The 12,486-nt window shown below is 43.8% G+C and overlaps 1 protein-coding gene across 2 annotated transcripts in view; it reads right to left on the bottom strand.

Annotated features, from left to right (window-relative positions):
• Positions 1 to 939: 939 nt before the first annotated feature.
• The window catches only part of Fras1 (Fraser extracellular matrix complex subunit 1), a 395,823-nt gene continuing 384,276 nt past the window's right edge, over positions 940 to 12,486 (bottom strand). Inside the window, exons 71-74 of one of the 2 annotated variants that reach the window (XM_021162463.2) lie at positions 8,880 to 9,046; positions 7,389 to 7,594; positions 5,513 to 5,659; positions 940 to 4,503 (exon numbers count right to left, since the gene is read on the bottom strand). In XM_021162463.2, coding sequence (XP_021018122.1) covers positions 3,910 to 4,503; positions 5,513 to 5,659; positions 7,389 to 7,594; positions 8,880 to 9,046 — 1,114 coding nt within the window. In that variant the 3' untranslated portion in view covers positions 940 to 3,909. The remainder of the gene's footprint in view (positions 4,504 to 5,512; positions 5,660 to 7,388; positions 7,595 to 8,879; positions 9,047 to 12,486) is intronic. The other variant, XM_029477538.1, reaches the window with a different exon arrangement.

Raw genomic sequence — 12,486 nt, 5'->3', positions numbered from 1 at the left:
AACGTAGTAGCATAGTCTAGATATCATTTCCTCCCTCGGTTTTCAATTTTAAAACCCCCCATAAGACATTGTAAATTCTAAATGGGACTTTACACTCAAAGTTCCTAAATTTTATGGACATGAAATCTCAAGTTTCAGAAGCATTTTTTTTTTTTTAATTTGTGGCCAATCTTAAAAGTTTAGAAACTGGTTTTTGGAACGGTCCCTTCAGGTGCTCTAGAGAAATGCATTCCAAGGCTGAGCGCTGTCAGGTGCAGGGTAACAATTGGGCAGTTGGACATGAAGAGGATTTGAAGATGGCAGCAGGGAATTCAGGGGCCTGGCTATGGATGGCATCCCTTCCCCAGCTTTTATGGAAGTGTACTGAGTTTCCAGATCTTGCTGAGTTTGCAAGTGTGCCAACAGAGCCATGCTGGGCACTGTCCTTGGCAGTGTGTCGTATTGTCAGAGGGTAAAGGCACACAAATGCACAGGCTTGCAGAATGCCACAACTGCTCAAAGCTCAGTCCTATTCTGTCTCTGCTACCGTGTCCTTCACGAGCCAAAAAAACTCATGTGGAGATCGGATCATCTCCTGAGTAGCGTTTGAGACACTCAGCTATCCTTCTCTTGTGCAACACAGAAGGCCATAGCCTTGCTCACACTGTATCAAGGATCTTGGGGAGGGTGGATGACAACCTTCACCCTATTGTGCTCCCATTGAAAGTACATTATTTCTCTTTGTTCTGACCACAAAAGCAAAGCTAGATCCGAGAGTATGGATTTATTCAGCATCTGGCTCTTAGCAGAGTTGGTATGTTTCAGATTCAAAACTAGTACAATTTTGCTCTTTTTTTTTTTTAATAAAAGCCTCAGGTTTCAGAATGATGTACCAGCTCAGTGCAGTATCTATGCTAATGAGATGAATAATGGAAGAAGAACAGAGTCAAGCAAACAAAGGACAACTGGGCCATCATTTATTATTGATACAAATTTATATAGTGGCATATGCTATTGGAGAAATCAGAAATTCGTAACACACAAATTCATATTGGAAATACAAAAAAAAAAAAATCAAAAATCATTTGAGGGTCAAGAACACAGGTTGACAGCACCACAAATGTTTTTCTCAGTCTGAGCAGGGGAGAACCAGGAATAACAAAAACCTACAAGAGACCAGGAACACTTATTGTTAAGATTGTGCAAACACTTTTCTTCACAATTTCCCACCCTGCAATAGGAACCTGCAGGGGTTTCCCAAAGACCTTGGTACAGTAAAGGGGCCGACAAGGCAGAAAAATGGTGCAGACAATTACTTCTTTTGACCTCCACAGCCAGCACCTGGCAGCAAGAGCAACCCTGCTGAGGGTTTTTATTTTATTTTATTTTATTTTATTTTTTCTGTTCTTCTCACCTGAAGGTATAATCTAAAAGGTTAGTAAAAACACACACAAGGCATTAGTGAGGAAGTAAGAAACGCTGAAAGCAAAGCTTTCATTGAAATAGAATCAACATTAGTCACCAAATTATCCAGTCCCAAAGATGAAGTACAAAACGTAAATGAAATGAATGACTCAACATCCCTCAAAAGGCAAATCTCAGCTCTATACCTCTTAACGCTTCCTGTGTCAGAAGTGGGCATCCTCGAGAGAAGGCTGGCTTCTAATAAACTGTCTTAGGGGCGAGGCTGGGAGGCAGGGCTATTTCAGGGGCTGTTCTCTCATCCAGAGTTCACAACGACCAGGTTCACTCAGGCTCCTGTCTTTCACTGCCCACCTGTACACTAAGGCCTTCGGATTCGGCCTCTCTTCCCGCGCCAGGCTCTGCCATCTCTTCACATGTATGTGTCCCACTGGGTGTAAAGGAAGGTATGTGTGTGGGTGTGGAGCCCACTGAAAGCTCTAATGTGCGAACATCTGGACAGCGGGAGGTGTGACCAGTAATGAGCCAATGGGAAGCTGCTCTACAGATGATTGGCTTCCTGTCTGCACTCTAGCCCTCTCTGTTGTCCTGGAGATCCAGGGCGTGGCTCATCAGCTTTGCTGCAAGAGATGGGTAGCGATTCCAGATTCTTGAAGCAATTTCAGAATTTTCTGCCCTGAATTATGCAAGCTGGTCTGAAGGAGCACCTGACCAGCCAGGAATTTCTAGGCTCAGCCAACCTCTCCTGCCCTGAACGAACACACCATTACTTTCGAAATGTGAAATCGGCTTTCCTCCAGATCTGCTCTGGAAGCCAACATGCGGCTCATGCATTACCACAGTCATTTCTGTTCCCGACACCCCAGATACACCACCGGCCACACCCACCTAAAAGTGTGCCTTTTTTCTCCTCTCAGTTGAAGGACTATTTCACAAATCAAATACAACAGAGACCATCCCTACACACCCTGTAATACTGCCAGCATAACGTCTCACCTCCTCTTCCTTTGTTTACTGTCTATCATTCACTCTGCATGCCGTCCATTCATTCACTCAACAAACATTTCTGCACGCTTGTAGTGTGCAAGGCACTGCTGAAGGATGAAGAGCCAGCCGTGGCTCACACAGGCTCTGCTCTTAGCTCGGGGATCTGCAGAGTTGCCTGTAAAACTTTCATGGTTCATTCCTTCTAGATTTTAGTAGGAGTCTGGAATGTTCTCAATGAGTTTGGGTCATTTCCATACGGATATGACACAACGCGGACGCTCTGTGATTTACTCACTGATCGGATGTGCCATGCACGAGAACGGTGTCGCTCTGGCTAATGGAATTGTGCCTCTGGTTAAAAACACAATGTGCACGGTTCAGGTTGTACCCAGAAGGTAGAAACAGAAAAGAAAACAAAGGCAAGCTGTGTGCACACTACACACAGAATATTCAAGTCGATATGTGAACACTATGCTATGTAAAAGCCACATACATATATGTGGGTTGTCATGTGCTGATGTGGGAGAAACTAAGAGCCTGAGCTACCAGAAAAGAACCCCCAGAGAGAAGTCCCCGGACTATCGCACCAGGGACAGTGGCTCTATCTGCTGTATGACACACAGCAAACAGGCCCCATGTGTATCTGTTAACTCTGGTTTCATTCCAACCTCTAGGAAATTCACTCACTCAAATGATTCGCTTACTTTCCAAAAATCACTAACAAAATTAAAAAACAAAACAAAACAAAACAACCCCAAACACATGAGCTCCCTATGCACTGATGAACCACAGAATGCCTGGGGAAGCGGGGCTGAGTTTTAAAAGTATCTCTGGCATGCAGAGGCTGTGGTACTTCACAGTGCTCTTCATGGCCCTGGCTGGAGTCCTCCCCTTTAAGCACTCCAGTCTAAAGCATATTGAGATCCCCATTCAAAAAGGGCTCTAGAAAAGCCCAAGTATACTTAAGAGGCCTGGCCGCACAGGATAGCAAGTGGGCACAGTGCACAGATGTCTAAGTTGTGCTGATTAGAATTGTCAATGGAATCTGTGTGTCAGCATTCTGTATTCTTTGTCCAGAAGTCCAGAAAAGCCCACACAGAAGAGAGCTGGGGCAGAGGAAGAAACCACAGGCTTTGTTTGTACTTGCAGATATCTGCTGCCCACAGAGCCCAGCTTTCTCGATCCAATCAGTGAAGCGAATTGTCCAGGGTCTGTCCTAATCCTAAACCACGTCTGCGGCCAGCCTTACAGAGTCACTCTGTGTGGCCACTGAGACTGTTACAGGGACCTGTAGGCATAACCCTACTCTGACACTCTAGGGGAAGGGGGGGTGTCTCAGTGGTTCTGTTTCATGAGGTAGCTCAGTTGTGAGTTGATGCATGCGATGTGTGCTGTCCGCCACTCAAAGCTAGTTTTCCCTTTTTTTTGTTTAATTTGAAAGATTATAAAAATACCAGTATTTCTCCCCGTTTTATAAAAAGGATTTTAGAAAAAAAAGAAAATACATCTCAGGGTTTCTCATTAAACTTCCGTCCCATCTTGTAAATTGTTGTGGACTCTGACCTCCAGATTCAGTTTTTTGACTTTAGCACCTTTGAACGTATAATACCCTTCACTGTCACTTAGTATGTTGACATTGTGCACGGTACAGTACTGTCTGTTGGCATTCTTCTCCACCTTGTCTGCATTTCTCTTGGCTACATCCACCTTGGTATTCAGGGGGTATTCCTCCAGAGTGTCCTCCGGAGGCTGTTTCTTCTTTTGCTTCTGGCATTTCCTGGTGACAAAACAGGCCACCAGAAACAGCAATAGGAGAAGCATGATAGCTGCCAATGCGCTGCCAATAGAGGCTCCGGTTTGCGACAGGGAAGCAGCTATAATGGGCTCCTGCATCTCCAGGTTCAGGGACTTCATGTTGGTGCCGTTCTTGACTTGGTCTCCTTCATTGTCATAGATGAGGGAGTCATCAAGAGACAGCCAGCCACTGGGGTCCACCAGGTCCCTTTGGTGACGCCTCAGAGAGGCCGTGAGAGAGCGCTGGACCCGTGGCCTTGAGGTGCTGTCAGGGCCAATGATGTAGATCACCTGGAGATACCACTGGTGTCCTGCTTCCACCTGCAGGGGGAGAGAGGCGGAGACAAGACACATGTTATGCAGAGAGCATTTCAGAAGAAGGGAAATGGAAAGACATCTGCTATGATAGGACTGGACAGAGAAATGGTATTAAATAAAGTATTAACAATGGATGTTCTAGGTCCTAAGATACTAAGTGAAGGGTTAGGGATTCCGTTTTATTTCCAGATTATGTTGGTCTTGGGTATACATGTTCTTTTATATTTCCTGACTCATGTGGAATAGTTGACTAATTTATTTCATGGTCTCTCTAGCTAAATGAATGCTTATGAGTTACTGGCCTTTATTAATAGCAGTGGAATAATACTGTTAGCTACCAACTTATTCTCTGTGCCCTTTAATCGCTCCTTATGCTAACTTACTATTTACCGATGAATTTCAGTTAAAATGGAGTCATGCAACAAATTTTCACTAAATAATTCTAAGCATGATATACAGACTCCTGACAATAATTTGCTGAACTTGAACGCTTTCTAGATCACCCCCCTGAGGAAGACCATAGAGCGTTTGATTGCCTCCTCATCTGGCTGTCTGGGAAAGCTTCATGGCTCTGAAATAACTTCAGAAGATCAGCCACTGTCCTGAATCCCAAGGTCATGGATAGCTACTCGGAGACAGAAAGAATAATGCAAAATTTGACCTTGTTGGTTCATGTTTGTTGCTAGCACTTAGGGTATTCCCCACCCCCATCTGATGCCGATCATTTGTGTCTCTAACTCGGGCATTGTACTTATGACTTTGTTCAGTGTTTCCGCAATGCCTGTGAAAACAGCTGGTTCAGCAGACATCCTCAAAGGTAGCAATTTAAAAGAACACAGGGAAAAAAAAATCAGAGCAGTCCATGTACTGATGGACAATGACAGATGCAAATCCAAGAATTGTATCCTTGCATTGGTCTCCTGGGGGTAGGAACACTTTCGAGTGAAGGATAGGTTTAATAACAATGCAAAAGGTCTCCCGGTGAGAAGGCTATCAAAAGAAACAGAGTCACCTTATAGAGGGCATCAACTTTGAGGGTGAAGCCATCCACACCCGGCATGCTGCTGACCACCTGGAAATCAGGCAACTCGGAAGCGAAGTGGGCCTCGAAAGGCACATCGTGGAAGTACTTGTCAGTGACCTCTGGCTGGCTGCGGTCCTAGGATTGAAAACAGCAAGAGGCAAGGCATTTGAAAGGCAATACTGAGAAGAGGAGGATATTCTCCCCTCCTCTCTGTGGGTTGGGTGAGGACAGTGTGTTCTGTGCAAGGTTTCTCTGCAAGTCAGTGCTGCCTCTGGATAGCACTAAAGGAAGATTCTGGAAGGTTCTATCTAATCTGTTTCTCACAGACCACAGCTTACTTAAGTGTGTGTGTGTGTTGATGTTGTTTGTCATTCACAAAGCCCTTGACAAAAAATTTGTGAATGAATTCATTTTGCTTGTTCAAAGGCTGGACATACACAGGCAACCACCAGTTCCCAAGCTACTGAGTCTTAGGAGTCTTAACTTTTCACAGTTAAAAATCCAAACATCTCAAAGAACTTCTATTTATGTGATTTTCTTCTATCAACATTTACTGTGTTAAAAGTTAGACCTGAGCAATTAAATAAAACACTCCCATATTAATGCACTTTAAATTTACAATGAAAAGTTCATTACACGCTGACCTAAATAAGATAATTTTTAATGAAAAATATATCCACATTATCTCTTTCCCCAAAGAGACGTGGTTTTGTGAGATTCTCCTAACTGCTTTTATATTCAGTTTTGTGGTATTTAAATTTTTAAATACTTAAAAGTATGTTGTTTTAGCTAGTTATGAAGAAAATCTAGCTTCAAACACAGCTATATAGTTGGAAAAAAGGAGTTATCTATTTATAACTTCTTCCAGGTAATTGAGGATATTATATATATCTATTATATCTATATTTTATATATAGATATGTGTACATAGATGTGTGTGTATATATATCTACATATATCACATACACACACATATATGATAGATAGGCAGACAGTCAGAGATAGATAGATGATAGAGTTGTATGTTATATGGACATATTCATGTGGGGGTGTGTACTTGTGTGTGGATTCCTATCATTGGTGTTGGGTGTGTTCCTCAATCGATTCTTCACCCTATTTTTGAGATGGTTTTTTCACCAAAACTGGAGCTTCTTGACTGGCAGGCCAGTGAGCTGCAGATATCTTCTTGTCTGTCTGCACTGTTGGGTCTTATAGGTACCCACTCGTTATGTTGGTTCTGAGGCTCAAACTCAGGCCCTCATACTTGAATGGCAAGCACTTTACTGGCTGAGCTCTGTGTGTGTATGTGTGTGTGTGTTGTGTATGTATGTACACATGCTTGAGTGCTTGAGGAGAGGACCTGTGACAGAAGAGGGCATTCGATTCCCTAGGGGGTGTGAGCTTCCTGATGTGGGTGATGGGAACCTACCTGAGTCTTCTGCAAGAGTAATGCATGTTCTTATCCACTGAGCCCTCTCTCCAGCCCCCAAGGACAACATGGAATCTGAATTGTATTTACTAAACTTTCTGGTGCGGACGTGCATGTGAAAAGGCCAGGACACCATTGTATTAGGAGAGCAATTTTAGCGGTGTGGACTCTTGGAAGGAGTCTAAGTGCCACCCAGGGCCATTGAGCCAACTTGAAGAAACACCAGCTTAGGGTTTCCTCTCTCTGGAATATCAACAACAGTATATCTTGCCACCCACCATACCTAGTAAACTGGAAATGTCGTACGCAAATGACCAGAGAGAAAGAACAATAATAACAAATATATAGGAAAAAGAAACTTATTTCACCAGGATTCACAGCCAAGGAGATGTCTAACTGGCTGGTCCTCAGCCTTAGCAATAGTGAAGGGCATACCAGCAGCAAGAATCTGTGCTTCAGGTGTTTATTTGGCTGAATGCAACCGTACTGTGGCCCTTCATTGTAGATCGTCCCCGTAGGGTCAAAGAAAGGCACGTAGCCATCCTTGCCGGTACAAAGATAGACTTTCTCCAGCTGCAGTTTGTAAGCAGAATGAAGGTTTTGTTCTGGATTCCAAAGGACTCGGCCGTAAAGGATCTGACCTGGAAAGATTGAAAGGCACCAATTAGATTGGACTTGGAGGTTAAAGAGACAGATGTGTCAAAGGCAGAGAGGACTTAACACACTTGCTCGGAGGGAAAAGTGACTTTTCTGTGAGGAGCTCTGATTCCACGTGTCCCTGAGGTAGACATTTACCATTTATTACTCCTCTAATTCATTGATATTACTGAAGCATTTATGATATGGCAACCACTCATCTCTGCAGGGGGGATACAGAGGTGAGTGAGATGCAAATAAGGAGACAGATCTGAGAGCAAAGAGATTAATAACATTTATTGATGACATTTATCAAATTCAGCAACTGCCACATACTAAACTAAACTTTTGTCATGCAGTAAAATGCATGGGGGGATTGCAGTCGTCCAGCCAGGGAGACTGAGGCACCAGGTGGCTGAGAGGATTGTTACACGTCACCACAATTGCAAGTGGTGAAGGTAGGATTAAGACTGGGGGTACTTGGCCTTGGCGACTCACTCTGATAGCATGTTGGAGACTGTATGTCACCTGCTACGACAGAGGGAAGGACTTGGTGTTAAATGGGTGCAGGGATAGCATGGAATCTGCTTTGGGAGAGGTCTGGAGGGGTTTAAGGAGAGGTGATCTTTGGGCTGTCTCTTGAAACAGGAACAAGCATTTGTCAGAACATTCTGGAGAGGGAGACAGGATAGCATATTCTAGGTTAAACAAAGTCCCTGTAAAAATGCTAAGTACTGGGTTGGTGTGAATCCTAGTGTGGGAACTTTCTTTTAAGGTATCTCATGTGGTCTCAAGCTCTTTATAAGTTTTTAAATTTAATTCTTATTCACCTTAATTCTTCCATGAGCCCAAAAGATAAGCCTGCTATTGTTCCCTTAAGGAACCTATGCCAGGGAGGTTCACTGTGCTGGAAATATAGCTGAAAGCCAATAGGAGTGCTACTGAAATCTCTCCAGGAAATCCAGAGGTCACTTCCCCAAGTTAGACACCATGTTAGAACTGCATTAGAAATGCCAGCTCTCTCACGATCCACACCAGCACTTTCCCATAATGCAGCACTGCCAGTCACCAGATCACTGGGACTGTGATGTCGTTTATAAATTGAAGGAACAATGTGGGTCCTTTTCTTAGTTCCACCTTGCCTTCCCTGGAATGGAGGCCTGGGGGATGTTCCCTGAAGAGCTAGCTGACTGAGGTATGGGTTAAGATATGCATCCAGCCCCGGGACTCACACAGAAGAGTCGCCTATCCAGGCGGAGCCACTGACCGCAGCCAGAGGAAGCAACTCACCTTTGGAAAAGGCTCCTTTGTAATCCATCTCTGCCAGTGACATATCAGACGTGTTGGGATCCATCAAGAATACCTTCTCGTTATTGCAGAGCTGAAACTCAGTATTGAGCGAATACACAACCGGCACAGGGCGGTTGGTCTGCTGGAACGCGATGGGTATCAGGAACCTAGATGTGGGAGAAGCGAGAGCCACTTGAGGGCAGGGTCAGGGTCCCGTGGGCATTTGAGTGTCCTCTCTGCCTGACTTTCCTGGCAGTGCTTGAAGCTTTGCTGTGGGTGCTGACCACTTACTGAATGTCTTCATGAGGCTAATCTGCTCCTTTATTCACTTTTAATTTTTGAGACAGGATCTCATGTAGTTGAGGACAATTTTGATGTTTCCTTCCTCTTTCTTTTCAGGTGCTAGGATAATAGACATGCACCCCATGGTTCTCAGTTTCTACAGTGCTAAAATCACTCCAACACTCTGCCAGCTGAATCATAGCCCTAGCCCTGGCCTAGGCTACTTAGGATAATTTAGTCCTTAGAATTCTTTGGTACCAGTGCACTTTTTTTTGCTCAAAGTGTGTGTGCGCGTGTGTGTGTGTGTGTGTGTGTGTGTGTGTGTGTGTGTGTATGTATGCGTGATATGTGTAGGGTGAATGCATGTTTGTATGTGGGGCATGTATCTATGAATCCACATGTAGAGGCCGGAGGTTGATATTAGTTGCTTTCCAACTCTCTGTTGCAAAAAAATATATTGTATGAATAAAGATTAGTTAAAGAAAAGATAGAGGGGCGATAGAAGAAAGTACTGAGAATTGATTATTCTGGTATGCACAAATGCCCACATACACAGGTGGATACAAGACTATGTGCATATACACACATATACATACATACATACAAATAACAATAATAAAAAAAAGGGAGAAACTGAAAACATGGAAAAAGTGACATGAAGCACAATCATAAAACAAACCAGGGATTCTAAGAAAAATATCCTGTAAGAAGGTCACTTGGGTAGGAAAAAAGGAGAGCTTATGTGTAGAGAACACTGTGAGTGTCTGGACAGGACCAGTCAGTTGCCACAGTGACACATGCCTTTAACCTGGGACTTGGGAGGCTGAAGCATAAAGGCCAGATTTATGTCCAGCCTGGGCTACATAGGGAGGTCAAACCCAGGCTGGGCTACCCAGCAAGACTCTTTCCCCAAAACAAAGTAGAAGAATATCCCCCCAATAAAATAAATAAAAACAACCCCCACAAGCATTGGGAATGTTCTGTTTCTTAAGATTGGGGCTAAATACACATTGGTTACATATATATGGAATATCTAAAGAATTTCATAGTTAAAGTTATTTTGGTGAAGAATAAAATTTCCTAGCATGCTCCAACAGATTACATACCTGTGTTCTTTGTGATTTTCCTGGTCACTGCCCCTCCTCTATGCTGCTGACTGGTGGAATACTTTGAAGCATTAGTCTATCCATTGATTATGGTGTTTAACACCCAGGCAGATAAGCCATCTAAATCCTTACCTCTCTGTCCCTTGATTTCCTTACCTTCTACAGGTCTGTTCCTAACAGCAGCTGCCCACTTTCTTATTGCTACTATGGACAAGCACCCCAGATTCCACTTTCAAACACCTTGCTTGCTGTCTCCTGTCCTTTCAGCTCCTCCCATCTCCTATCACACCATTAATTCTTCAACCCACTGCAGCCCATTCCTGAACACACTTCTCAGTGTGTAAAGGACCAAGGACACTGTCCACAGTCATGGGACACAGAGACGTCTACACATCACTTGGGAAAATAGCCTGCCAACTTTTTAAGTTCAATACACACCTAGCATATGATCCACTCACTCCTAGGTATTTACATAAGAAAACACAGAACATGTGTTCACATAAGGCTTGCACATATATATTCAGGGCAGATTTATTTAAAAATAGTTCAGAGTTGGAAAGAATCCAAGTGCCCACCAAATGATGAACTGATAGATTGCTATTTCCATACCATGTAATACAACTCAGCAAGAATAGAGACAAACTACTTATACAGTAACACAGGAAACCGAATAAGCATGCCAGGTGTGCCAAGTGAGATGAGCCAGAGGAAAAGAACTGAGATTGTATGATAACATTTATGTAAGGTTCTAGAGAATTCAATCTCCTGGTAACAGACAGCAGACGAGGGGGACCCCTGGAGAAGGGGAGACATGGGGGTGTGGGGAGACTTTTGGAGCAACCGGCTGTTTATTGTCTTGATTGCAGTGATATTTCACAAGTACGCTCATACATCAATATGGATTAAATGCATATGTTCGCATCTGTAGTTTGCTTACCATCAATAATGCAGACATTTAAAGATGATCCAGCCTGCGTGTCCGGCTGTGCTCTGCTGTGCTTACGGCCCTCTGCCCACTTCCTCTACTCCCACAGACCTCAGGGCTCCTCTTGCTCCCTCCTTAGGCTTAGACACCCAGTTTACCAGTTCTCACTTCTTTGGAACCTATGGGCTCTGCCCGACTTCCTTGTTTAATGGATGAACTGTCTTGGCTCCAAACTAAAGTTAGCCCTTCCCTCCTGTCCTGTGACTGTCCCTTTACCACTGTCTAGAACCTGGCTTCATCCCATGCTCTCCCTTCCGCTACAGCGTGTGAACATTTGGAACTGTTTTCTATGCAAAAGCACAACCCAATACAAACTCTGAAAAAGTATGGCCTCTCATCTGTTATCAGTCAACGTACCTCTTCTCTGGCATCCCTTTTAGAAAAGCTCTTTATTCCTATTGTTCCTGCTTGCTTACATCTCTTGGATTCACCTCCTCCCTCCAGGTTAGCAGACCCTGAGGCTCACCAGTCTCTGTACCAACGAGCCTGACATTATCCAATCTAACAGCCAATTCCCAGCCTTTCAACGTGAGCTCAGTCCTCAGACAGGTGGCACCAAACTACAAAGTGCCTGAGACCTAGGTGGCTTTTAATACACAGTTGTAATATAATTTATAACCTCAGTGCTCAGACCAGGGCAAAGCACTTGATAAAACCTGAACCAAAGAGTAAGGTTTAATGTGGTCTCCAGCCTGAGGTAGGTACAAGCCTGTTCTGTTAAATTTTTAATCGTATTTTATTATGTATATTAGTGTTTGCATGTATGTCAGTGCACCACAAATGTGCCCGGTACACACAGAGTCCAAAAGAGGGTGTTTTCCTCCCTGTAACTGGAAGTACCATGGCTGTTAGCTGCCATGATGGTGCTGGGAATTGAACCTGGGTCCCCTGAAAGAGCAGCCAGTGCTCTAACTGCTGAGCCATCACTCTAGATCCATATATTTGGTTCTTATTCTTCTCCATAGTCTACAAAGTCTCTATGAACATTGAGTTGGTGGGTGTTGGACCCCCTCCTCCCAGGAGATACAGAACTAACTATCTATGAACATCTGGTCACAACATTTCACCAATAGACCAACACATCCTTATTTTATGTGCATGCCCATTTAAAGACCCCTTTATTTAAAAATTCTTCTTTTCTTCTTCTTCTTCTTCTTCTTCTTCTTCTTCTTCTTCTTCTTCTTCTTCTTCTTCTTCTTCTTCTTCTTCCTCTTCCTCTTCCTCTTCCTCTTCC

The sequence above is a fragment of the Mus caroli genome, chromosome 5 (assembly GCF_900094665.2).
Source record: "Mus caroli chromosome 5, CAROLI_EIJ_v1.1, whole genome shotgun sequence".
In the NCBI taxonomy this organism is placed as follows: Eukaryota; Metazoa; Chordata; class Mammalia; order Rodentia; family Muridae; genus Mus; species Mus caroli.
Note: the sequence above shows the minus strand (reverse complement) of the source record. Positions and strands in the feature narration are given on the sequence as shown.